This window comes from Eurosta solidaginis, chromosome 3 (genome assembly GCF_040869045.1).
Source record: "Eurosta solidaginis isolate ZX-2024a chromosome 3, ASM4086904v1, whole genome shotgun sequence".
NCBI classification, from domain to species: domain Eukaryota; kingdom Metazoa; phylum Arthropoda; class Insecta; order Diptera; family Tephritidae; genus Eurosta; species Eurosta solidaginis.
Genome location: NC_090321.1, coordinates 286,736,578 through 286,762,976, shown reverse-complemented (window position 1 = coordinate 286,762,976; position 26,399 = coordinate 286,736,578). Strand labels below are relative to the sequence as shown.

General features: G+C 35.0%; 6 protein-coding genes across 9 annotated transcripts; 4 read left to right on the top strand and 2 right to left on the bottom strand.

Annotated features, from left to right (window-relative positions):
* The first annotated feature begins 1,232 nt into the window (after positions 1–1,232).
* On the top strand, positions 1,233–3,390 carry SdhB (Succinate dehydrogenase, subunit B (iron-sulfur)). Its single transcript, XM_067778352.1, has 4 exons — positions 1,233–1,425; positions 1,780–2,078; positions 2,141–2,275; positions 2,689–3,390. The coding sequence occupies exons 1-4, from the start codon at positions 1,375–1,377 to the stop codon at positions 3,080–3,082; spliced, it is 879 nt and encodes a 292-aa protein (XP_067634453.1). The 5' UTR covers positions 1,233–1,374; the 3' UTR covers positions 3,083–3,390.
* A 4,764-nt stretch (positions 3,391–8,154) lies between these two features.
* Positions 8,155–9,022, top strand: l(2)k10201 (lethal (2) k10201). Its single transcript, XM_067776959.1, has one exon. The coding sequence runs from the start codon at positions 8,186–8,188 to the stop codon at positions 8,894–8,896; it is 711 nt and encodes a 236-aa protein (XP_067633060.1). The 5' UTR covers positions 8,155–8,185; the 3' UTR covers positions 8,897–9,022.
* On the bottom strand, positions 8,918–9,587 carry LOC137245792 (dolichyl-diphosphooligosaccharide--protein glycosyltransferase subunit 4). Of its 4 annotated transcripts, none has more exons than XM_067776964.1 (3): positions 9,439–9,587; positions 9,099–9,214; positions 8,918–9,038 (listed from the first exon to the last, which is right to left on the bottom strand). In XM_067776964.1, the coding sequence occupies exons 2-3, from the start codon at positions 9,197–9,199 to the stop codon at positions 9,020–9,022; spliced, it is 120 nt and encodes a 39-aa protein (XP_067633065.1). In that variant the 5' UTR covers positions 9,200–9,214; positions 9,439–9,587; the 3' UTR covers positions 8,918–9,019. The 4 variants fall into 4 exon arrangements, with proteins under 4 accessions (XP_067633065.1, XP_067633063.1, XP_067633067.1 ...); XM_067776962.1 differs by having other exon boundaries at positions 8,918–9,041; positions 9,439–9,586; XM_067776966.1 differs by having other exon boundaries at positions 9,099–9,216; positions 9,396–9,525.
* Positions 9,583–10,117, top strand: Polr3K (RNA polymerase III subunit K). The gene is made up of 2 exons (XM_067776961.1): positions 9,583–9,855; positions 9,931–10,117. Exons 1-2 carry the CDS (start codon positions 9,715–9,717, stop codon positions 10,114–10,116), a joined length of 327 nt encoding a protein of 108 aa, XP_067633062.1. The 5' UTR covers positions 9,583–9,714; the 3' UTR covers position 10,117.
* Positions 10,118–10,172: 55 nt separating this feature from the next.
* Tcs1 (Threonyl-carbamoyl synthesis 1) lies at positions 10,173–10,975 on the top strand. The gene has a single exon (XM_067776958.1). The coding sequence runs from the start codon at positions 10,173–10,175 to the stop codon at positions 10,932–10,934; it is 762 nt and encodes a 253-aa protein (XP_067633059.1). The 3' UTR covers positions 10,935–10,975.
* On the bottom strand, positions 10,962–12,144 carry LOC137245789 (mitochondrial inner membrane protease subunit 2). Its single transcript, XM_067776960.1, has 2 exons — positions 11,685–12,144; positions 10,962–11,625 (listed from the first exon to the last, which is right to left on the bottom strand). The coding sequence occupies exons 1-2, from the start codon at positions 11,776–11,778 to the stop codon at positions 11,204–11,206; spliced, it is 516 nt and encodes a 171-aa protein (XP_067633061.1). The 5' UTR covers positions 11,779–12,144; the 3' UTR covers positions 10,962–11,203.
* Positions 12,145–26,399: the final 14,255 nt, after the last annotated feature.

The following is a 26,399-nucleotide window of genomic DNA, read 5'->3' as shown; positions in this document are numbered from 1 at the left end:
TACTTCCACCAGTATTGAAACCTTATTGGCTCCCTGGACAAAAAATATAAGAGAAAATACAAGAAAAATAATCCAAGCAAAAATAAAGTAGTGTTTATGCTTTTGAAGTGACCAAAGCGTTTTATATAATTTTGCCCTTATGCATTTGTGTAAACAGCCTTAGAAGTGAAATTTTTCCATGTTACACGTGTGGCGCTTTATATTTTGACTCTAATTTAAATAAATTTTGCTATCCGTATGTTTCTGCATTGTTGCAGTCTACAAATCTAGTATTCTTATTTCCGCGGAAATATATGCAACTATTACATCTGTAAATACTACAAAGTTTTATTTAACTATTAAATGCAACTCAGCTTGAAGTACTCTTACGTACCAAAAATGCAACTCTAGACCTGAGATTTGCATCAGGTGGGCGAGGCTGTTTGTAGTTTTGACGTTTATCGCTTAGTTGACACACTTGGTATAGGTACACTATGCTCTAGGCCTGAGATTTGCATCAGGTGAGCGAGGCTGTTTGTAGTTTTGACGTTTATCGCTTAGTTGACACACTTGGTATAGGTACACTATGGCCAAAAGCATAAAACATAGTGGCAAAAAATCAGCCGCCACTTGCTGTCATCTGCCATAGTGTACAAGTACAAGTGTGTTGACTTATCTGTCAAGCATTCTGACAGGCGCTCGCTGGATTCGGAATGACAGCGGATTCAAAATGGATACCATTACCGAGTGCGCCGAATGATTGAAAAATTGAAAACATTGTTTACTATATAGTTTGGCAGCTTAAGTAGAGGTTATGTTGCGAATAGAGTGGAAGGCAGTGGACTAGGCAGTCGAATGTCATATAATGAAGGAATGGTGTTCGGAGATTTTTCAAAGTTAAAAAAAAAAATGATAAAAGCTTTAATATAAATAAAACTATTGTTTTAATAACAACAAAAACGCCATATATATTCTGTATACATAAATTTGTAATGATTATCTTACTTTAAAATTTGAATTAAATAATCTAATTTTTTTTTTTGAAACTGAGTCGAGAACTGTGCGTGTGAATGTGCGAATGTTCACCGATCAGCTGTTAGTTGCGCTACTTGGTAAAATTTACAATGATTGAAAAAGTCGATACGATTGGTAGTCAAAAATGTTGTCGTTGAGACCAAAAATGCGACTCTAGACCTGAGATTTCCATCAGGTGAGCGAGGCTGTTTGTAGTTTTGACGTTTATCGCTTAGTGAACAACTTGTATAGGTACACTATGTCATCTGCTGTCATCCATCACAAGTGTTTAGCAAAACAAGTAGATTTGTCTGCTTGTATCTAACAATATTTGCAAATAAAGCCGAGATAATTAAATTTAAACCATAACTTAAGTGCAACATGGCATTAGTCGCATTAAATCGCGTTGGAGTTATAGCCGGACGACAGCAGGTAATATAAGAAATCTACCTAAACAAAGATTATTGATAGCTTTATCACTAAATTACATAACAAAAATATTGTTAAGATTGTGTTTCAACAATTTTTGGCTCCAGATCTTTGTTAAGACACATAAAAACCAAAAAAACGGCCTTGCTCGGTATTAAATCGTTGACATGATGTTAATTACATAAAAGTGAAAACAGTGCTATTTCACAATGCGAAAATTGCCTTTTCCGGTGTAAATGCTCACTCATACTCTATAATAAATACAATCAACCCATATACACCCATTAGTGATATTAAATATACATCAATTTATTTATTATACCTAATTACTATTTTTCTTTTATGACATCACTTTAGCTGCGTTTGCTCACTTCGGGAAAGCACTTAGACCAGCAGGCCCAACCAAAAGAGGCAAGGGTACCACAAATCAAGAGCTTTCAAGTATACCGATGGAACCCAGACAATGCTGGAGAGAAGCCTTATATGCAGACCTACGAAGTAAATCTTCGTGAGTGTGGACCCATGGTTTTAGATGCATTAATTAAAATTAAAAATGAAGTGGATCCAACATTAACCTTCCGTCGGTCATGCCGAGAGGGAATCTGCGGATCGTGTGCAATGAATATTGGGGGCATAAATACCTTGGCTTGTATAAGGTGAGAAAAGCGTAGTGCTATGTGTTTTCATTTTGGTTTTGTCAAATGCTTTTTATTTGCAGCAAAATTGATACAAATCTTTCAAAACCTTTGAAGGTGTATCCTCTGCCCCATATGTATGTTGTACGGGATTTAGTTCCAGATTTGAATAATTTCTATGAGCAATACCGTTCCATTCAACCGTGGTTACAACGCAAGTAAGTTGAATATTTCTAATTGAAGATGTGCTTGGATAGCATAGATCGCACTTTAAATGCTCGTTGTCTTCAGCATGACTGGATAGTTATTAACGCACATAAAAACCTCTAGGGCCCACTTGCAGAGTGGTAAATTATATTCTTAACTCAGAGTAAGCTTCTAATGAAGGGTTAAACTCGTACATTTTTTGACAAATTATATATGTAATTAACTTTAAAAATCTAAATATAACTTACCGTTCTGCAAGCGGACCTTATTAGCCTTTAATATTGAACATATTTTGATAACGGTTTTAATATATTTACATATGTTTTCTTGTTTTTGTTTTATGATTTTAATTTTAACACCTTTGAAACAAGTCTTCCTTTCCTCATTATCAATTTATACCAGGCCATAACTCTTTTAATTCTAGAAACGAAGTTGGCGAATCAAAGGGAAAAGCACAATATTTGCAGTCAGTTGAAGATCGTTCAAAGCTGGATGGGCTATATGAATGTATTCTATGCGCTTGCTGTTCAACATCATGTCCATCATATTGGTGGAATGGAGACAAGTATCTGGGTCCAGCAGTGTTGATGCAAGCCTACCGTTGGATTATTGATTCACGTGATGAGAATACCGCTGAACGTCTAAGCAAGTTAAAGGATCCCTTTAGTGTTTATAGATGTCACACAATCATGAATTGTACACGCACTTGTCCTAAAAACTTGAATCCTGGTCGTGCGATCGCCGAAATCAAGAAACTGCTCTCAGGTATGGCAAGCAAGCCGGCACCAAAGCTGGATACGGCCGCTTTGCATAAGTAGAGATCGCGTAAAGTAAAAAAAGTAAGATATATACATACATACTAATCGAAAGTTCAACTTTTGATACCTGCTATTTGCTTCAAACCATTTTGATCTACTGTAAAGTATATTTGGTTATTGTTTCAAATCTCTTCATTGTACTTAAATCCTAGTGTTATTTTTGAAATTTGTATTCTAAAGCTCATACCAAAATATTATGTCTAATTATTTTATGGACACTATGTAATTACCACTTGACTGTTTACACGCGATTAACGGTTACGAATAAAAATAAATGGATGCAAATCAATGCACTATACCTGAACGAAGACAGACTTTGTTGTTGTGTCAATTATTAATGAAGTTTTTCATACGAATTGGCAGAAAGGGCCTATTGTTTTATGCCGACTCAGAACGGCCCCTCCAAGCAGATGGATTTTCGCCGAATAGGTTCTCATTGCAGAAATACACTCGGATTGCTTGCCAAGCCATTACACAGGGGCGACCCGGTTGAAAATTTTTATAATAAAAAAACTTCTATAGATTTTGATGTTTCTTTGCTCGTTAGGTGGAATATTTTTTTTATTACTTCAGTAAAGTCGAGAACTAATTCTCGTGTCACATTTCTGCAAATACATACATAAAAGATACAAAAAAAATCCAAATGGCCAACCAATTGCGGACCGAACCGAAATATGAGAGAAAGGGGGCTTCCCAATAAATCTTCGTCATAACGCTTAGATTATGGAGCGAAATCCCATGCGGACCACTTTCAGTCATTTTGTTTTTAAATTTGTGTCTTCACCATTTCCAATTTTAAATGAGAAAGCGTCATATGAAAATGAGAAGGTGTAGTTATTTAACCACTGCCGCTAGATGGGTCTCCTAAGCTTTATCTAAGCGAGGATAGGCATTTTTTTCACGCGCAAACGAAACGTATACGGCGTGTAAAAAAACACGGCTAATAAGAAACAAGTAAGGAAGGTTAATTTCGGGTGTAACCGAACATTACATACTCAGCTGAGAGCTTTGGAGACAAAATAAGGGAAAATCACCATGTAGAAAAATGAACCTAGGTTAACCCTGGAATGTGTTTGTATGACATGGGTATCAAATGGAAGGTGTTAATAAGTACTTTAAAAGGGTGTGGGCCTTAGTTCTATGGCTGGATGCCTTTTAGAGATATCGTAATAAAGGTGGACCAGGGGTGCCTCTAGAATGTGTTTGTACGATATGGGAATCAAATGAAAGGTATTAATGAGTATTTTAAAAGGGAGTGGGCCTTAGTTCTATAGCGGGACGCCTTTTCGGGATATCGCCATAAAGGTGTACCAGGGGTGACTCTAGAATGTATTTGTACGATATGGGTATCAAATGAAAGGTGTTACTGAGTATTTTAAAAAAGAGTGGGCCATAGTTCTATAGGTGGACGCCATTTAGGGATATCACCATAAAGGTGGACCAGGGCTGACACTAGAATTTGTTTGTACAATATGGGTAGCAAACGAAAGGTGTTAATGAGTATTTTAAAAGGGCGTGGGGCTTAATTCTATAGGTGGACGCGTTTTCGAGATATCGCCATAAAAGTGGACCAGGGGTGACTAGAATGCGTTTGTACAATATGGGTATCAAACGAAAGGTGTTAATGAGTATTTTAAAAGGGCGTGGGGCTTAGTTCTATAGGTGGACGCCTTCTCGAGATATCGCCATAAAGGTGGACCAGGGGTGACTCTAGAATGTGTTTGTACGATATGGGTATCAAACGAAAGGTGTTAATGAGTATTTTAAAAGGGAGTGGGCCTTAGTTCTATAGGTGGACGCCTTTTCGAGATATCGCCATAAAGGTGGATCAGGGGTGACTCTAGATTTTGATTGTACGAAATGGGTATCAAACGAAAGGTGGTAATAAGTCTTTTTAAAAGGGAGTGGGCCTTAGTTCTATAGGTGGTGTCAGGAACGAACCTATCATCGGTTCAGGAACACACATATAATCGATTCACAATACACATTCCTATATATACATATTACTACACAACCACTTTTATTGTACACACTCTTGATATACATATTATTAAAGATTGTTCTAGACACGAACTATAATAAAACACGTGCCTTCTCAATCGTTCTATTTAATTTAACAAAAGTAATTTGTACCAAAGTTAAGGTACATTACAGGTGGTCGCCTTTTCGAGATATCGCCATAAAGGTGTACCAGGGGTGATTCTAGAATATGTTTGTACGATGTGGGTATCAAATAAAAGGTGTTAATGAGTATTTTAAAAGGGCGTGGGGCTTAGTTCTATGGGTGGGCGCCTTTTCGAGATATCGCCATAAAGGTGGACCAAGGGTGACTCTAGAATGCGTTTGTACAATATGGGTATCAAACGAAAGGTGTTAATGAGTATTTTAAAAGGGCGTGGGGCTTAGTTCTATAGGTGGATGCCTTTTCGAGATATCGCCATAAAGGTGGACCAGGGGTGACTCTAGGATGTGTTTGTACGATATGGGTATCAAATGAAATGTGTTAATAAGTCTTTTTAAAAGGGAGTGGGCCTTAGTTCTATAGGTGGTCGCCTTTTCGAGATATCGCCATAAAGGTGGACCAGGGGTGACTCTAGAATGCGTTTGTACGATATGGGTATCAAACGAAAGGTGTTAATGATTATTTAAAACTTAGTGGGCCTTAGTTCTATAGGAGGACGCCTTTTCGAGATATCGCAATAAAGATGGACCAGGGGTGACTCTGGAATGTGTTTGTACGATATGGGTGTCAAATTAATGGTGTTAATAATGGTTTTAAAAGGGAGTGGTGGTAGTTGTATATGTGAAGGCGTTTTCCAGATATCGACCAAACTGTGGACCAGGGTGACCCAGAACATCATCTGCTGGATACCGCTAATTCATTTATATATGTAATACCACGAACAGTATTCCTGCCAAAATTTCAAGGGTTTTTTATTTCGCCCTGCAGATTTTTTTCATTTTCTTCTACTGAATATATTAGGTGCCACACCCTTTTTACAAAGTTTTTCTCTAAAGTTATATTTTGCGTCAATAAACCAATCCAATTACCTTTTTTCGTATTTGGTATAGAATTATGGCATTTTTTTCATTTTTCGTAATTTTCGATATCGAAAAAGTGGGCGTGGTCATTTATACCAATACAAAGTGAGTTCAGATAAGTACGTGAACTGAGTTTAGTAAAGATATATCGATTTTTGCTCAAGTTATCGTGTTAACGGCCAAGCGGAAGGACAGACCGTCGAATGTGTATGAAAACTGGGCGTGGGCGTGGCTTCAACCGATTTCGCCCTTTTTCAGAGAAATAAGTTATCGTCCTAGAATCTAAGCCCCTACCAAATTTCACAAGGATTGGTAAATTTTTGTTCGACTTATGGCATTAAAAGTATCCTAGACAAATTAAATGAAAAAGGGCGGAGCCACGCCCATTTTCAAAATATCTTTTATTTTTGTATTTTGTTGCACCATCTAATTACTGGAGTTGAATGTTGACATAATTTACTTATATACTGTAAAGATATTAAATTTTTTGTTAAAATTTTACTTAAACAAATTTTTTTTTAAGTGGGCGTGGTCGTTCTCCGATTTGCTAATTTTTATTAAGCATACATATAGTAATAGGAGTAACGTTCCTGCCAAATTTCATCATAATATCTTCAACGACTGCCAAATTACAGCTTGCAAAATTTTAAATTACCTTCTTTTAAAAGTGGGCCGTGCCACGCACATTGTCCAAAATTTTACTAATTTTCTATTCTGCGTCATAAGTACAACTCACCTACCAAGTTTCATCGCTTTATCCGTCTTTGGTAATGAATTATCGCGCTTTTTCGGTTTTTCGAAATTTTCGATATCGAAAAAGTGGGCGTGGTTATAGTCCGATATCGTTCATTTTAATAGCGATCTGAGATGAGTGCTCAGGAACCTACGTACCATATTTCATAAAGATATCTCAAAATTTACTCAAGTTATCGTGTTAACGGACGGACGGACGGACGGACATGGCTCAATCAAATTTTTTTTCGATCCTGATGATTTTGATATATGGAAGTTTATATCTATCTCGATTCCTTTATACCTGTACAACCAACCGTTATCCAATCAAAGTTAATATACTCTTTGAGCTCTGCTCAACAGAGTATAATAATAATTGTATAGAAATTATTGAATTAGCCGTAGGCTACTTTTTAATAAATAAATAAATAAAAGGGGACTAAGGATAATACCAATTTATGTGAAAATTCCCATATTCCGACTGCCATGACTGAGAGAGCAGTTCCAAGCTGGAATGTCATCTTTGTCGCAGCTCTTACTCCACAACCACGGCAAATCAACGCCGATAACACTCCCCAAAACCTTGGGAGAGTGTCTTTATAGTTTAAAAAACCACATCAAATGTGGATTCAGTTACACAGCGAGTCTCTGGTGGATGCAGAGTTCCACATCGCTTCTCAGCTAATTCATATAACTAAAAGCCCCGTCCCATAAGCAGGTTTTCATATAGATGTGTTTAACGCAATCTTATTCATTATGAGTAGACTGCACGTATTTTTAACGAGAATGGCAGATTGAGCGACACTGGCGCCATCTGACATGAAAAAATAGCCATTTCCAACCTTTGTTGCTAGCAAAGCATAAGAAGAAGAATTTGGCATTTGCTTTGGCTAAGGGTGCTTGCACCCTTGGAAGAGAAAATTATTTTTCCCACTCGTTGGTAGCTTTTAATAACATTTTTCACAGTTGAAAACTGCAATATAACAAATGAATAGGACACAAAATATGTTAGCAAGTATTTTCCTTGTATAATGAGAATGTTTATAATAGTGCTTCGCGAAATTTTGTATGAGAATGGGCAAGGCGAAAAAAACTTCAATTACCAACTTTGAAGTTCCTTTATATTTACAAACTCATCATCTTGCGCGATTGTGGCGATTCTACTGGCATGCATAACATTGCGTTGAACGCTTATATATTATGAGAAACATTGCTTATCGGCCATAATTGATAAACCAGTTAACTTATGGAGTTGTAGCTTAACATTGGCAGTGCTGCCAAACTTCATGTAAGTGTTTATCAAAAATAAAAGTTCTTCATTTCGATGTAATGTTGGCTGTTTCGGAATTAATAAACATACTAAATACTGTTCCAGTTGGTTATAAATCACCTGATGAAGATTTCTTTGTTGCAGCGAATGAAGCATTCATTCCAAAATTCAAAAAGCTTGGCGTAATTACTACTGACGATGAGTTGCAAGATGAAACCACGCTGAAGTCTACGGAATATTTCTGTAATGTACCCGGCTGCCAGCTTATCTTCCAAGATGCCACTGCATACCAAACACATTTCAATAATTTGCATCGATATTTGTGTTTCATTTGTCGGCGGTCATTGCCCACTGCGCATTTGCTCGATTTGCATGTTTCCGAGCGTCACGATTCTTATTTTGCAACTCTCGTAGAACGCGGTAAGGCGATGTACGCATGTTTGCTAGAGGAATGCAAACAAACGATGTTAACTCAGGAGCAACGAAAGGACCATTGCATTAGCGTGCACAAATTTCCTAGTAATTATAGGTTTGAGCAATTATGTGGAAAAGCAAATAACAAAAAGAATGAACGAAATACGAGAGAAAGCGAGACTGCTAACCCACTGGATTCAATGGCCATTTCCGAGATTACCTCAAATCCGTTTGCTTCGAAAACGTTTTCGTTTGGACATCCAAAGGAAAAAACATTCAAAGTCAAAACAAAATCAAGAATTAAACACTCCTTTAACGATATGGTTAGCTTGAATAAAGCTTTAGAAGAAATTTAAATAATTATAGAGCCGTAAGAATTTAAGTTTAGTTGTACATATATTTATACTTCAAAACTGGTAAAGAAATTCATTAAAAAAAATTGTGGCATGTTACAAGAAATCCCGGATATTTAGTATGATTTATTTGGTTTTTGTTGTACTTCTGGAACAAAACAAAAGGTTAAGGGATTTAATTACACATTCAAAGGATTAGTCTTACTTGACCGCATTGGCGGTAATGTAGTGATATGCCACAACCAAAAGAAATAGAAAAACACCCAAAACGTTGCAGAAAATGGCCAATTGCACGTCGGTTATCATCTTGGACTTTCGGATCTGTAAACAAGCGAAGTGTGATTTTAATTTAGCGATTGTACGAGCAATAACACGTCAACAAAGTTAAAAATATTTATCTCAAAAAACAATGACACGTCATGGTGTATTATTGAAATTGATTGTTAGACGAATTTGAGAGAAATTTTTCTGAAATAGCTTGCATAAATGCAATGTCCCATCTTTACAGCAAGAAGTGCAGCAAAAAAGTACGTAGTTTAATTTACCTCTTTATTATTAACTTTAATAAAATTTTATAAGACGCAGCCGGTTGTGTTCAGATTGTCCAATTGACGTTACTTGAACTTGGAAGCACTTGCGAAGCGGTGCGCCAGTAATGCCAACATTCTAGAAAAGTCCCTTACTAACCCAACTTTTGCGCTTATTGAATTTAAGATTATCGATAGCTTATTTATTTCCTTCCAGCTCCAAGTAAACCTTATAATTTATTAAGACAAATAACTCAAATATTTATTGTATTCTATCGAATGTACGTATGAAGGATGCTTCTGTACTGTCCGACTTGTGGTAATATATTAATGGTCGAACAGGATACATGTGGTCACCGTTTTTCTTGCAACACATGTCCATATATTTGTAACATCAAACGGAAAATTGCAACACGAACATTTCCACGTTTAAAGGTAAATAAATTAGATGCAAGGATCTATTTACTGATTGGTTTATCCTCATTCGTTCACCATTATTGTAAATCATAGGAAGTTGATCATGTTATGGGTGGTGCCGCTGCATGGGAGAACGTAGATTCTACAGATGCTGAGTGCCCTTCATGCTCTCACAAAAGAGCTTATTTCATGCAAATGCAAACGCGTTCGGCTGATGAGCCAATGACTACATTCTACAAGTGTTGCAATCAGATTTGTGGTCATAATTGGAGGGACTAATTTAGTTGCTTCAGTCTATATTTACGACAGAAAAGATTTATTTTGTACTTTTCCAAATGATTTCCATGCTAAAACCGTCATTTCCACCCGGTATTACTTTGCTTCCATTCAACGTGCCCAATTTTACTACAATTAAAAAAATGCTGAACATCTCACAAGATAATAAAATAAACAAAGTAGAAGAGCCGAAAGCTTTATTATTTGCCCGCCAGTGTTTATTAGATGGTGAAATTATTGCTTTGCCAACGGACACAGTTTATGGCTTGGCATGCGATGCAAATAATGAGCAAGCCATACAAAAGCTTTATAATATAAAAGGACGTGATTACCATAAGCCAGTAGCCATATGTGTGAAGAACCTAAATGCGTTGCGCCGTTATGGAAAATCCGATCATTTAGAGGATGCTCTGCTAGAGGGGCTGCTTCCTGGCCCCATAACCATCATCCTCGAACGTTCAGCGCAACTAAGTAATCGTTTCTTAAATCCTAATACAACTAAAATCGGCATACGTATTCCTGATTTTCTTTTTATACAAAACCTTTGCTCTATGTTTGATGAACAACCACTTGCCCTTACAAGTGCTAATCGATCCGGTGAGCCCAGCAGCTTAAATATTCACGAATTCGAGGCAATCTGGCCAAAACTAGGAGGCATTTTCGATGCAGGTCAAATAGGCATGAGTGAAGAACGTCGCTTCGCATCGACGGTAGTGGATTTATCTCAGCCGGGTTTTTTTAAATTAGTAAGGGAAGGCGTAGCTCTAAAATCAACTCTGAAAACATTACACGACTTGAAAAACAAATCTACTCGAAACTAATAAAACTGTAAATAAAAACTAAATATACGCACTTAAAAAAATTGGCAAGCATTTTTTATTGATTTTTATTTTTTTTCTTTACCAACCGTATTTACAATTAGAATATAAATAATAACTAGACAATTTTAAATGTTATACGTAAACACATTAACTATTTGAATTGTACATATTTTCAATCAAAACTTTGAGAACTCTTAAACCGATCTGGCATAACGTTTTGCCCTGATACTAAACTATTAATTATCTCGAATACTTATCACACTTTGTTACTATTGGCTGTGATAACTTGTTGATTTGGCTACTTGTATAGGTCTACGCCGCCGAGGTAATTCGGTTTGCAGTCGACGCCATCGTTCTGGCGGCCATACAATATATGTTGCTCGAGCTGTCATTAATCCCAGTGCCACAGGACCAAAAGTATTACTATCTAATGAGTGCCCTGTGTGGTCGCCCTCAACCCAACAATGACCCTCCGGTATACGCACTATTTCGTGTTTGTAACCCAGCGTAGACACAACATCACCTTGTAATCCCACGATGCGTTTTATTATCTTTTGTGAAGGGTCCGTGGGCGAAATAAGAGATACAATATCGCCTCGTTCAACACTGCTGGTTCGAACAGCCCAACGGGAGAGAAATACATAATCTGTTTGGCTGGCATCTGGATTAAGAGCTGGCTGCATGGAAATACCTAAATGTTTTTGAAGTATATTAATTATTTTTAATTAAGTAGATGCATATAATACTAACCGTCAACTCGAGCAACATAGCCCACACAATCGAGAAACGTTATACCAATCGGAATCCCTATCAATACAGATTTTACAAATTTCCGAAATGCCATTAAACAGAACTTCTATGAAAACCAGCAACACTTTCCCGATTATTTGAATGTGCTTTTCGTTTCCACAATAAATATTTGGGTTTCGTATGCGAATTTTAGTTCATATAAAATATATGGATATTTTTTATTGATTTTGTTGTAATTTAAAAAAAACGGAGCAATTACCCCATTTCTTTGACAAATATACGGAAAGGCTTCTTATCTAAGGAAAAGTTTTGGCCGTTTCATTTGTGCTTATTCTTTTTGTGAAATGTCATTCTTCGTCTTCTTATCTAAGAAATGGGAATGTACCACGTCAATCCACAATCAGTGATATATCGTAGATTAGGCATCTCCCCGTCGCAAAGATCCTGGGTTAAAAGTCAAGAACAGGAGTCGACTCGCAATACGCATCGAAAGATGTGTCAAACGACGCGTCTAGACATCAGTATTAATACTCCCAAGGCGAAATATAAATATTTTGATTCGTTCAAAAGATATTGGCGAAAAACCGAAGAATTACCTCGAGTCGGTGGTGAGATCCATAGTATTTTTGTGCCGAACCCCTTTCTGCATTGAAGGCCTTCGACAAAAAAAGAAAATAATTCATATTATTAATAAATTTTTAAAAGTTCATTTTATATACATATTCAGATCAAATAATAGTTCATTCTTTATACTCATACTACGAAATATATTTACATCTACATATACAAAATATACGCGTGTTAAGAATATGATCTGAAAAGAAAAAAAACTGTATCAGTATTTACATTAAAAAATTAATTAATTACATAAAAAAATAACGAATTAAATAGTTTAATTTAAATTTAATATAAATTTATTAATTTTTAAATTTTTTTTATTATACACTCAAAGAAATTTCCTTAAAAATATTTATTTGTTATAAAAATTTTTATAAATTTCAATTTTTTTTTTTTTGATATTTAATATCTCATTATAAATTTGAAATATTTAGAATAATTTAAGAACTTATACATAATTATTAAAACTTAAATTTAGAGAATAATAAATAATATAGTACCCAATAAATAAAATTAAAAAAAAGTTTAGCAAAAAATAATAATAATGTACAAAACAACAACATAATATAATAAACTACAATAATAAATAAAACGATTTTAAACTAGAAGTATTACATGGTAAATATTCAAAATATTTGATCATATAAAATAAAATAAAATTGCAATTCAAATCGTAACACTACATTAAAAATGTACCCAACAAATTTAATATTCATTTTGAGGTACTTTTGGTGGTGTGCGTAAATACCCCTACCCATGTAAAAATACGTGCATATACTTACATACATACATCATACTTATTTTGTTTACTTATAAATTTCTTAATTACTCTCAACAACAGCAACATTATCACCAACTTTTATTCGTATTACGCATGGTTCAACTATATACAGGTTGGCTCATCTGTAAAGCAACAAAATATGTCTGTTCAAATTGTCAAAATCTGTGTATTGGTGTTGGTGCGAATGGTATGGAATGGAAACATAAAACTTAGCAGTTTTTGTATGTGTAAGTAAAATGTTGCCAATTTGTTGGTTTCATTTTGAGTTTGCCATCTCCTTTTGACAATCCCTTCGACCGTGCAATGACATAAATAAAATCAGCTGATGAGATGAGCCAACCTGTACATAATTGAACCATGGTATTACGTCAACCGCACTTTAAAGAAAACCTTTTTGCAATGAGCAAAATAACATAGACCTATCGACTTTTGTTTATCGAAAATTCGTAATTCGCTATTTGCCTCAAACAAGTGCTGCAAGTGCCAAACATATTTAATTTTTTCTGTTGTCTTATTTCCAACTTGGCGTATATTCGTGTTTGCCACGCCGCAATGCCATCTTCAACCCACCATTTACCAATCAAATTAAGCATTTTCTATCTTTTTTAAATTTCTAAATTATTTTATTTAAATTCAAATTCATATTAAAACATAAAACATGCAAACATTTTGCTACAAAGAATAAAAGTTAAATATAATTAATCGTATTAAATACTTATATTCCCTCTGTTATGTCCTATAAAGGAATAAATGCACGCGCTTGATTTTAGGTTATACTATATAATAAAGACTTCAATTTATTTGTATGAGGAATTTTACATCATAGCTATAGCAGTAGTAATTATATCACTATATGAAAAAAGGAAAGAGTATTTATATATATATATAATAATAATGACAGTAGGAAAAAGAGTGCTGCCAACTGTCTTCCACGCTTAATAGAAAACATGGTCATCTAAGCGTGCAGGAGGTCTTCGGACCCTACTCGATCTTCCTACAGTTTCGTCAGGCGTTGATACTGGATTGGGTTGTACCATTGGTATTTGTTGTGTAGTCGGAGTGGTAACGGTACGCTCAATGTAGATTTCCTCCTTTTTTTAATTTTCTTTCACGGGAGGTTCACCAAACGTTACATGCTTTTTAGGTTGATAAATACCAGACTTGTACAATTGGTTTATATGTCGTTTGAACTCATAACCGTCATCCAGCTTAACTTGATAGTGGAGATGTCCGAATTTGCGTTTCACAACACCAAATTTCCAGCTAGGTTTATTCCTGTGCAACCACCGCACTTGAACTCTATCGCCTACATTTAGATGACGCACTTTTGGATTATGTGTTGCTGATTTCAATTGTTTGACTGGCCGCATAGCATCCAATTTAATTCTTAATTCACGTCCTAAATACATTTGGGCTGGGGTTTGACCATTTGCCAAAGGGGTTGCCCTGAATAGAAACAGGATTTCTCGTAGTTTGATAGTCAATGGTAATTTTTCATCATACATCGCTGTTAGCTTCCTTTTCAGAATTTGGACGTATCTTTCAGCCAATCCGTTTGTTGCTGGGTGTCCAGGGGCTATAAACTTCTGAATAATTCCATTTTCGCAACAAAATTCTCTAAACATTGTACTTTGGAATATCGTTGCATTGTCTGATACAATGGCTTGTGGTAATCCGTGTGTCGCACAAATATCTTGTATTAAATCTATAGCCTTTTCAGAGGTTGGGCATCCTTATTATTCGAATTTCCGGCCATTTCGATTTCGCATCTACTAGTATGAAAAAATAGTGATTTCGAAATGGTCCTGCGTAATCAATGTGCACTCTTTGAAAATTTTCGGTTGGTTCTTCCCAATGATGCGTTATAACTTTTGGAGGACTCTTTTTCACATCCGCACAACTAGGACACGATTTTACCAGTCGCTCTATATCCGCGTCGATGCCCTTCCAAAAACAGTACTTCCTAGCGAGCTGTTTCATTTTTACTATGCCCACATGTGTGTAATGTAGCTCTTTTAAAATTTCTGCACGTAATCTTGATGGTATAACAACACGGTCACCTTTAAATATGACGCCATCTTGCAACGAAGAATTGGTATCACAATTCTTGCCATCCAGTAAGTCCTTCTTTAATTTTGCTAGTTCCACATCACGCTCTGTTTCGTTTGAAATAGTAGTGGCGTTGATTGAAAATGTCGCTATTTGATTGATCGTCCCGTCCTGAATATTGCGTACTTCTTCATCCAAAAAATGTTAAAACATCGATATTTCGTTGTTAGGTGCTCTCGATAAAAAATCTGCGTTCACATTATCTTCATCTTTACGATGTTGTATTTTGTAGTTGAATCCCTGCAAGAATGAAGCATAACGAAGTAGTCTTGCTGAGGTCATGGCTGGTGTTTTTGCACTCTGATGAAATATTCTTGTTAGAGGACGATTATCTGTCAGTAATGTAAATTCTCTTCCGTATAAATACATAAAAAACTTATCAACGGCAAAAATAATTGCTAACGCTTCTCTGTCAAGCTGGCTGTAATTTTGTTCTGCTTTTGTTAATGCTCTTGAAATAAATGCGACGGGTCGTTCCTCTCCTTCAACAATATGAGATAGTACTGCAGCTATGCCCGTTGGGCTTGCGTCGCACGCTAATGTTATCGGCAAAGCTTCGTTGAATGGTACTATAACCCTGTCTTTAAGAATTTCCTGTTTAAGCTTTTTAAATGATTCTTCGCATTGTGTTGTCCAATTAAACTTTTTATTTTTTTTCTAAAAGCTTGCGTAAAGGGAATTAATTGTCGAAATATCCGGTAGAAATTTTGAATAATATGTAATCATTCCAAGGAATCTTCTTAATTGCTCTACATTTTGAGGTTTTGGCATGTCTATAATCGCCTTTATTTTATCTGGACATTTTGCTATTTTGTTATGACTTACTATATATCCAAGGTATTTAATTTTTTCTTTAAAATATTCACATTTTCTTTTGTTGACGTGCAGTTGATATTTATTCAATCTTTCAAAGCATTTGATCAGATGTTCTTCACATTCTTTCAACGTTGCACTATGTATAATTATATATTCAAAATAAGAGACTGTACCTTCGAGGCCTTGTAATATTTGATCTAAAATACGGTTAAACTCACTTGGAGCAGTTTTAATTCCAAAAGATAATCGATTCATTTGGTACGTACCTCGGTGCGTTGAAATAGTTTGCACTTCTTTGCTGTCATCATCAACTCGTACATGCAGATATGCTTTGTATAAGTCTAACTTGCAAAAATATTTAGAATTCTTTAAACTATTAAAAATTTCATCGACTCTTTTGATTGGATAATGAGCGGTTTCCAACTGAGGGTTAACGGCTACTTTATAGTCGACGCATAGTCGTACATTACCATCAGGTTTTGGAATTACCACCAAAGGTGAACCCCAATTTTTGTAATTATGCCGTCTCGTTCTAAATTATCCAGTTCACGTTCTACTTTTTCGCGTATGGCAAAAGGCACTGGCCTTTCTTTTAAGAACACTGGCTTTGCACCCTGGCGTAGTTTGTTACGGTCTGCTGCTACGGTCTACGGCTACGATCCACTTGGGAGCGTGTTCACGCGAACACACCTAGCGATGTGGCGAAAGTTGCGATAAAAAGATATCGAAAAAACAAGAAAAAGACAGACCTGCCTTCACTACGAAAAAGATCGCTTTTAGAGTTGTGCTTTTTCGTTCATTTCAGAGATTCGAATCTTTCGTTCATTTTCTGATGAACGAACAAGTTGTTCTTTTTGTTCATCTGTTCTTTTTTTCAAGCAAATTTGATCACTGCTGCTCGCACCCGCGAAAAAAGGCAACAAGGTATAGATGGGGGTGTGTATGCAGCAATGCTTTGTGTACGTATATTTAAATGAGTAGTGAATAAATAAGTTTATATATATGTATAATTAACTTCAAAAAAAGTTACAAATTTTTGAAGATTCAGGAAATTGAAAGAGTACAGACACAAATTGTACATAAATATGAACTTTTCAAGTTTAATAAATGTAATAATTAGATTTTTACAAAACATGTTTTTCATAAATAGTCCATACATACATTGTTTTAGCAGTGCCACACACAAAGATGGCCACACATATCTTTAGTGTAAGTGGCATCGTCGACATTCGTGCTCACTGTGAATTTCTGCGTATATATGTATGAATTTACAATGTTCGCGAACAAGAAGAGAGAAAGGATAACATTAGATAAAACCATGGTTAAATTATGTACAGGTTGGCTCATCTCATCAGCTGATTTTATTTATGTCATTGCATGGTCGAAGGGATTGTCAAAAGGAGATGGCAAACTCAAAATGAAACCAACACATTGGCAACATTTTACTTACACATACAAAAACTGCCAAGTTTCATGTTTCCATTCCATACCATTCGCACCAACACCAATACACAGTTTTTGACAATTTGAACAGACATATTTTGTTGCTTTACAGATGAGCCAACCTGTATATAGTTGAACCATGGATAAAACGAACTAAAAGAACAAATGAACTAAAAGAACAAAAAGAACCGAAATCGAAGATCTAGTTCACTTGTTCAGTTGAGAGACCCGGTCAATTGAACAAGTTCAGAACGAAACGACCCAACTCTAATCGCTTTTTTTTTGGAAGATTGAGTTTCCGCCGTATACACCTAAGGAAAGAAAAAAAATTGGTAAGGGAAACTAAATCAAGAAAAATCAAGTTGCCGGCCAAATCGACACCAAATTAGATGATGGTGGTAAAACGTATTCACCGATGGTGTTTTTAAACGATTATTGGGACTTACAACGTGAACATTTTCCCATCAATGAAACAACGCCAGAATTAGATCTGCATTTTAACCTATCAACCATTAGGCATGTTCAAGTGGCAATTGAGGACACTACCACTGGCGTAAAGGCCAGCACGAAGCTTTATCGCCACCTGGGTCTTTTGTTCACCTCGGACCACCGCGCCAACCACCACCAACGGTGCCTACTATTACCACGGGCATCACCATCGGTAGTACCTCCCCCAACTCCTTCATAAGCGCAACCACGAGCGCAACAACCATCAGACGTACCGCCACACCAGTAGCAACGCACGTAGCGGGGCCACGTACATAGGCTTGAGGCCATTAAGGTTAACACCAACAACAGGCGGTTCCACCGACCCCAAGACTAGCGCACCTTTATTAACTGCGCTTATACCGGCAATAATACCAGCCGCATCCTTACTAGCCGCGCTCATGCCGGCAATAACACTACTAGCGCATCTTTATTAACTGCGTCCATATCGGCAATAACACTACTAGCGCAACCCTTACCAACTACGACAAGATTGGTCTACAATAAACCTGCTACAATGACAATCACAGGACAGCGAATATAGGCCTGTGGGCATTCCAATTGCGATAACGAACATCAGCGGTTAAAGCGGTGAGTTAGTTCCACTACTGAACTAAAACTATGTATTTGTAGCCTTAACCTTTTTTTTTAATTATATTTTTGACTCCGCAACATTATATAATGTTAATGTAGCCACAACTAAATTAAAAGTGAATTGTTTATATAAAACACAAAGACCAATGTGCTAAATACCTTTGCACTGTAAATAGGATTGCAATTTGGTAGAAAAATGGAAAAATGAATTCCCTGTAGTTAAAGGCACTAATATTAAAAAAGCATAAAAACAACTCAAGATTGATAGTAATGTAAAGTTTATGTCCTATAACTAAAAACCACGAAGATCAATTTAACGTAAATATTTAGTGTTGCAAAAAAAAGGGTATAAAGCTAATTAAAAGAAGAAAAAAAAAACCATATTCGAGTATATATCTATGTAATGTTTAAGTCATAGTAAATTGCCTTTTTTCTACAAGAAACAAATTTTAACCAACAAAAAAACAAAGCATATTTTAATGGTCATGGGTGTGCAATTTATACTGCCTGTGAAACAAAGAAAAAGGTGTTTCAGGTATTAAAATCTGCTTTGCGTTGTGGTAAAATTTTACTAATACATTTTTTTTTATTGATGCCATCGTGGCGAATATGATTTTAGAGTGAGCAAAAGTGTTGATATTGTTTCGGTAAGGAATAAAGTTTTATAAGTAATTCAAGCTCAGTTGCATTATCAGTAAAATGCATTAACTCTATATTAAGAGACGCAAATAACAAGTAATACGGGTTGGCTTGCGTTAGCAAAACAAAACTTTTTGTTGTATACATTTTTTTTTTTTGGGTGACTGAGTCGAACTAAACCCGAAACAATACCAACCCTAACACTTACTTGTAGAACAGTTTACGTTTCACTTGAACAAGTAAAACGATTTCAGTAATTGTACTATAAGTTTAAAAGGTTCATGTTTTACCTGAACAGGTGAATGACTTCGGTAATTTTTCAACTCGAGCAACATAGCCCACACAATCGAGAAACGTTATACCAATCGGAATCCCTATCAATACAGATTTTACAAATTTCCGAAATGCCATTAAACAGAACTTCTATGAAAACCAGCAACACTTTCCCGATTATTTGAATGTGCTTTTCGTTTCCACAATAAATATTTGGGTTTCGTATGCGAATTTTAGTTCATATAAAATATATGGATATTTTTTATTGATTTTGTTGTAATTTAAAAAAAACGGAGCAATTACCCCATTTCTTTGACAAATATACGGAAAGGCTTCTTATCTAAGGAAAAGTTTTGGCCGTTTCATTTGTGCTTATTCTTTTTGTGAAATGTCATTCTTCGTCTTCTTATCTAAGAAATGGGGATGTACCATGATTCAATCAGAAAAGGTTTGCTCGACAGACGAATTTTTTGACAATTGCAGCCATTTTGCTCCCAAATCGAATTGACATCCGTTAACAGTGTTGTTTCTTTGCAATTTTTCGAAAAATATTAGTAGTAGAAATAGGAAGCAATCAGTTTACAAATCCCCGATAAGTACTGAAGTGCATAATTCCTTAGAACATTTATTTTAATTTTATGATGAATTTATTAACTATGCCATGATCTATTAGTGTGGCTGAACATAGGTAATTTTTTGAAAAGTACGGACATCAAGGAATCGTGCACTTTCGTAAACCTATGAACAGACGAAGCCTAAACCACTTCGAAATTCATCGTTCAACGTCAAAAACTCGACTAGTAAATCGATTTACGTAAAAATGTAATTAGTAAATATCGGAGATGCCATAACGAAATGTACTCATTGAGCATGTTAACTTATTCATTCCGTACGTTCGGAAAATTCGTCACCATTTAAGAATTTGGGAAATCGGTTTATATTTGGAATATTATGTAGCATATACTTATTTGATATATTCGGACTTCGTGAGGTAGTATGAAACGAACGTGTTCCGAATATTCTAAATTAACGGAAGACTTCCATGAATACTCAACGTAAAGGAGCTTTCCGAAATTTCAGAGTAAAAAGGTGAAAACTCCCTGTGTAGCAGGACCGCATAAAAGCTGAACTCTTCTGTCAAAGTCAAGGCCGGAACATAAAGTTCTAAGACAATAAGCCATTTTCTTTTACATTTTTTTTGGAAGACCATGTCGGCTGCCTTTTAAATATAGTCCTATCTCAAAACATTTTTCAAAAACTTCCCATTTCATGATTTGTCACAAAAACGCCCTATTTTAGAATTAGATTGAAGAACGCCTCAGAATGATTTTCATTAACTCCCCCTTATGTTAAAATGCGTTGAACTTATGCTCATATAGGGAGTTTTTGAAACAAATTGTGATAGTGTATTTTTGAATAAAATTCTAAACCAACATAGCTCTTTATAAATTCATGAAATATTTAGTAGAAAATTAATTATTTCCTCCAAAACCTGTTGCCATTTACAAATTTTTTATCACTACTAATATACTACTAAAGGTACTTTTGTACTACAATTTTCGCTAAAGGGGATTGAATTATTACCCGTTTTCCTTACTTCGTAAAAGCAACCCGTCCAGATTTTTCAATTTGGGAGTGTCAAAGTTCTGCCGTCATTGAAGAACTAACCTCTAGTAATTGAATCATGGGAATGTACCACGTCAATCCACAATCAGTGATATATCGTAGATTAGGCATCTCCCCGTCGCAAAGATCCTGGGTTAAAAGTCAAGAACAGGAGTCGACTTGTAATACGCATCGAAAGATGTGTCAAACGACGCGTCTAGACATCAGTATTAATACTCCCAAGGCGAAATATAAACATTTTGATTCGTTCAAAAGATATTGGCGAAAAACCGAAGAATTACCTCGAGTCGGTGGTGAGATCCATAGTATTTTTGTGCCGAACCCCTTTCTGCATTGAAGGCCTTCGACAAAAAAAGAAAATAATTCATATTATTAATAAATTTTTAAAAGTTCATTTTATATACATATTCAGATCAAATAATAGTTCATTCTTTATACTCATTCTACGAAATATATTTACATCTACATATACAAAATATACGCGTGTTAAGAATATGATCTGAAAAGAAAAAAAACTGTATCAGTATTTACATTAAAAAATTAATTAATTACATAAAAAAATAACGAATTAAATAGTTTAATTTAAATTTAATATAAATTTATTAATTTTTAAATTTTTATTATTATACACTCAAAGAAATTTCCTTAAAAATATTTATTTGTTATAAAAATTTTTATAATTTTCATTTTTTTTTTTTTTTGATATTTAATATCTCATTATAAATTTGAAATATTTAGAATAATTTAAGAACTTATACATAATTATTAAAACCTAAATTTAGAGAATAATAAATAATATAGTACCCAATAAATAAAATTAAAAAAAAGTTTAGCAAAAAATAATAATAATGTACAAAACAACAACATAATATAATAAACTACAATAATAAATAAAACGATTTTAAACTAGAAGTATTACATGGTAAATATTCAAAATATTTGATCATATAAAATAAAATAAAATTGCAATTCAAATCGTAACACTACATTAAAAATGTACCCAACAAATTTAATATTCATTTTGAGGTACTTTTGGTGGTGTGCGTAAATACCCTACCCATGTAAAAATACGTGCACATACTTACATACATACATCATACTTATTTTATTTACTTATAAATTTCTTAATTACTCTCAACAACAGCAACATTATCACCAACTTTTATTCGTATTACGTCAACCGCACTTTAAAGAAAACCTTTTTGCAATGAGCAAAATGACATAGACCTATCGACTTTTGTTTATCGAAAATTAGCGAATTTGCCTCAAACAAGTGCTGCAAGTGCCAAACATATTTAATTTTTTCTGTTGTCTTATTTCCAACATTGTTTACTATATAGTTTGGCAGCTTAAGTAGAGGTTATGTTGCGAATAGAGTGGAAGGCAGTGGACTAGGCAGTCGAATGTCATATAATGAAGGAATGGTGTTCGGAGATTTTTCAAAGTTAAAAAAAAAAATGATAAAAGCTTTAATATAAATAAAAATATTGTTTTAATAACAACAAAAATGCCATATATATTCTGTATACATAAATTTGTAAGTATTATCTCACTTGAAAATTTGAATTAAATAATCTAAAGTTTTGTTTTGAAACTGAGTCGAGAACTGTGCGTGTGAATGTGCGAATTTTCACCGATCAGCTGTTAGTTGCGCTACTTGGTAAAATTTACAATGATTTCCAACTTGGCGTATATTCGTGTTTGCCACGCCGCAATGCCATATTCAACCCACCATTTACCAATCAAATTAAGCATTTTCTATCTTTTTTAAATTTCTAAATTATTTTATTTAAATTCAAATTCATATTAAAACATAAAACATGCAAACATTTTCCTACAAAGAATAAAAGTTAAATATAATTAATCGTATTAAATACTTATATTCCCTCTGTTATGTCCTATAAAGGAATAAATGCACGCGCTTGATTTTAGGTTATACTATATAATAAAGACTTCAATTTATTTGTATGAGGAGTTTTACATCATAGCTATAGCAGTAGTAATTATATCACTATATGAAAAAAGGAAAGAGTATTTATATATATATATAATAATAATGACAGTAGGAAAAAGAGTGCTGCCAACTGTTGGTAAATACATAACAGTCTTCCACGCTTAATAGAGAAAATGGTCATCTAAGCGTGCAGGAGGTCTTCGGATCCTACTCGATCTTCTTACAGTTTCGTCAGGCGTTGATACTGGATTGGGTTGTACCATTGGTATTTGTTGTGTAGTCGGAGTGGTAACGGTACGCTCAATGTAGATTTCCTCCTTTTTTGAATTTTCTTGCACGGGAGGTTCAGCAAACGTTACATGCTTTTTAGGTTGATCAATACCAGACTTGTACAATTGGTTTATATGTCGTTTCAACTCATAACCGTCATCCAGCTTAACTTGATAGTGGAGATGTCCGAATTTGGGTTTCACAACACCAAATTTTTAGCTAGGTTTATTCCTGTGCAACCAACGCACTTGAACTCTATCGCCTACATTTAGATGACGCACTTTTGGATTATGTGTTGCTGATTTCAATTGTTTGACTGGCCGCATAGCATCCAATTTAATTCTTAATTCACGTCCTAAATACATTTGGGCTGGGGTTTGACCATTTGCCAAAGGGGTTGCCCTGAATAGAAACAGGATTTCTCGTAGTTTGATAGTCAATGGTAATTTTTCGTCATACATCGCTGTTAGCTTCCTTTTCAGAATTTGGACGTATCTTTCAGCCAATCCGTTTGTTGCTGGGTGTCCAGGGGCTATAAACTTCTGAATAATTCCATTTTCGCAACAAAATTCTCTAAACATTGTACTTTGGAATATCGTTGCATTGTTTGATACAATGGCTTGTGGTAATCCGTGTGTCGCACAAATATCTTGTATTAAATCTATAGTCTTTTCAGAGGTTGGGCATCCTTATTATTCGAATTTCCGGCCATTTCGATTTCGCATCTACTAGTATGAAAAAATAGTGATTTCGAAATGGTCCTGCGTAATCAATGTGCACTCTTTGAAAATTTTCGGTTGGTTCTTCCCAATGATGCGTTACAACTTTTGGAGGACTCTTTTTCACATCCGCACAACTAGGACACGATTTTACAAGTCGCTCTATATCCGCGTCGATGCCCTTCCAAAAACAGTACTTCCTAGCGAGCTGTTTCATTTTTACTATGCCCACATGTGTGTAATGTAGCTCTTTTAAAATTTCTGCACGTAATCTTGATGGTATAACAACACGGTCACCTTTAAGTATGACGCCATCTTGCAACGAATAATTGGGATCACAATTCTTGCCATCCAGTAAGTCCTTCTTTAATTTTGCTAGTTCCACATCACGCTCTGTTTCGTTTGAAATAGTAGTGGCGTTGATTGAAAATGTCGATATTTGATTGATCGTCCCGTCCTGAATATTGCGTACTTCTTCATCCAAAAAATGTTTAAACGTCGATATTTCGTTGTTAGGTGCTGTCGATAAAAAATCTGCGTTCACATTATCTTCATCTTTACGATGTTGTATTTTGTAGTTGAATCCCTGCAAGAATGAAGCATAACGAAGTAGTCTTGCTGAGGTCATGGCTGGTGTTTTTGCACTCTGATGAAATATTCTTGTTAGAGGACGATTATCTGTCAGTAATGTAAATTCTCTTCCGTATAAATACATAAAAAACTTATCAACGGCAAAAATAATTGCTAACGCTTCTCTGTCAAGCTGGCTGTAATTTTGTTCTGCTTTTGTTAATGCTCTTGAAATAAATGCGACGGGTCGTTCCTCTCCTTCAACAATATGAGATAGTACTGCAGCTATGCCCGTTGGGCTTGCGTCGCACGCTAATGTTATCGGCAAAGCTTCGTTGAATGGTACTATAACCCTGTCTTTAAGAATTTCCTGTTTAAGCTTTTTAAATGATTCTTCGCATTGTGTTGTCCAATTAAACTTTTTATTTTTTTCTAAAAGCTTGCGTAAAGGGAATTAATTGTCGAAATATCCGGTAGAAATTTTGAATAATATGTAATCATTCCAAGGAATCTTCTTAATTGCTCTACATTTTGAGGTTTTGGCATGTCTATAATCGCCTTTACTTTATCTGGACATTTTGCTATTTTGTTATGACTTACTATATATCCAAGGTATTTAATTTTTTCTTTAAAATATTCACATTTTCTTTTGTTGACGTGCAGTTGATATTTATTCAATCTTTCAAAGCATTTGATCAGATGTTCTTCAAATTCTTTCAACGTTGCACTATGTATAATTATATATTCAAAATAAGAGACTGTACCTTCGAGGCCTTGTAATATTTGATCTAAAATACGGTTAAACTTACTTGGAGCAGTTTTAATTCCAAAAGATAATCGCTTCATTTGGTACGTACCTCGGTGCGTTGAAGTAGTTTGCACTTCTTTGCTGTCATCATCAACTCGTACATGCAGATATGCTTTGTATAAGTCTAACTTGCAAAAATATTTAGAATTCTTTAAACTACTAAAAATTTCATCGACTCTTTTGATTGGATAATGAGCGGTTTCCAACTGAGGGTTAACGGCTACTTTATAGTCGACGCATAGTCGTACATTACCATCAGGTTTTGGAATTACCACCAAAGGTGAACCCAAATTTTTGTAATTATACCGTCTCGTTCTAAATTATCCAGTTCACGTTCTACTTTTTCGCGTATGGCAAAAGGCACTGGCCTTTCTTTTAAGAACACTGGCTTTGCACCCTGGCGGAGTTTTAAACTACAAACCAAATCTGGAATGTATCCAACACGTTCTTCGAAAATTTCTGAAAATTGCTGTTCGATTTCTGATATAGAATTTATATGCTGTGGCTAATGTCGTTTTTAGAATTGTCTTCGTCAATTTCATGTAGATTAATTTTCAAATGGCGTATTCATACACGTCCCAGTAATGCGGTACGTTTCGACGATACAATGTACAAACCTTCTTTTGATTTCCTATTTTTGTACTTTACGTCCACAGTAACGACTCCTATTGGCACAAAAACATCATCTGTATAAACGCGGACGGCAATATTTGTTTTCCTTAGCGGTGTTTTGATATTTAATTTCATAAATTGATTTTCCGGCAGTAACGTGTAGCCGGCACCTGAGTCGACTTCGAAGTTTTGTTTTCTTCCATTAATTAACACATCTGTACACGTTTAGTAAAATTTTTGGACCGTCTATCTAAATTATTATTTTCCGATTTTACTACTCGTCGCCATTTCTATTGTTATGTCCTAAAAAGGAATAAATGCACGCGCTTGATTTTAGGTTATACTATATAATAAAGACTTCAATTTACTTGTGTGAGGAATTTTACATCATAGCTAT

Coding starts and splice junctions, on each gene's coding strand:
- SdhB (XM_067778352.1), top strand. CDS start 1,375: ATGGCATTAGTCGCATTAAATCGCGTTGGAGTTATAGCCGGACGACAG. Junction 2,079..2,140: donor AATACCTTGGCTTGTATAAG/GTGAGAAAAGCG, acceptor TTTTATTTGCAG/CAAAATTGATACAAATCTTT. Junction 2,276..2,688: donor CAACCGTGGTTACAACGCAA/GTAAGTTGAATA, acceptor TTTTAATTCTAG/AAACGAAGTTGGCGAATCAA.
- LOC137245792 (XM_067776962.1), bottom strand. CDS start 9,199: ATGATAACCGACGTGCAATTGGCCATTTTCTGCAACGTTTTGGGTGTT. Junction 9,042..9,098: donor ATTACCGCCAATGCGGTCAA/GTAAGACTAATC, acceptor GTTTTGTTCCAG/AAGTACAACAAAAACCAAAT.
- Polr3K (XM_067776961.1), top strand. CDS start 9,715: ATGCTTCTGTACTGTCCGACTTGTGGTAATATATTAATGGTCGAACAG. Junction 9,856..9,930: donor GAACATTTCCACGTTTAAAG/GTAAATAAATTA, acceptor TGTAAATCATAG/GAAGTTGATCATGTTATGGG.
- Tcs1 (XM_067776958.1), top strand. CDS start 10,173: ATGATTTCCATGCTAAAACCGTCATTTCCACCCGGTATTACTTTGCTT.
- LOC137245789 (XM_067776960.1), bottom strand. CDS start 11,778: ATGGCATTTCGGAAATTTGTAAAATCTGTATTGATAGGGATTCCGATT. Junction 11,626..11,684: donor CTATGTTGCTCGAGTTGACG/GTTAGTATTATA, acceptor AAAAACATTTAG/GTATTTCCATGCAGCCAGCT.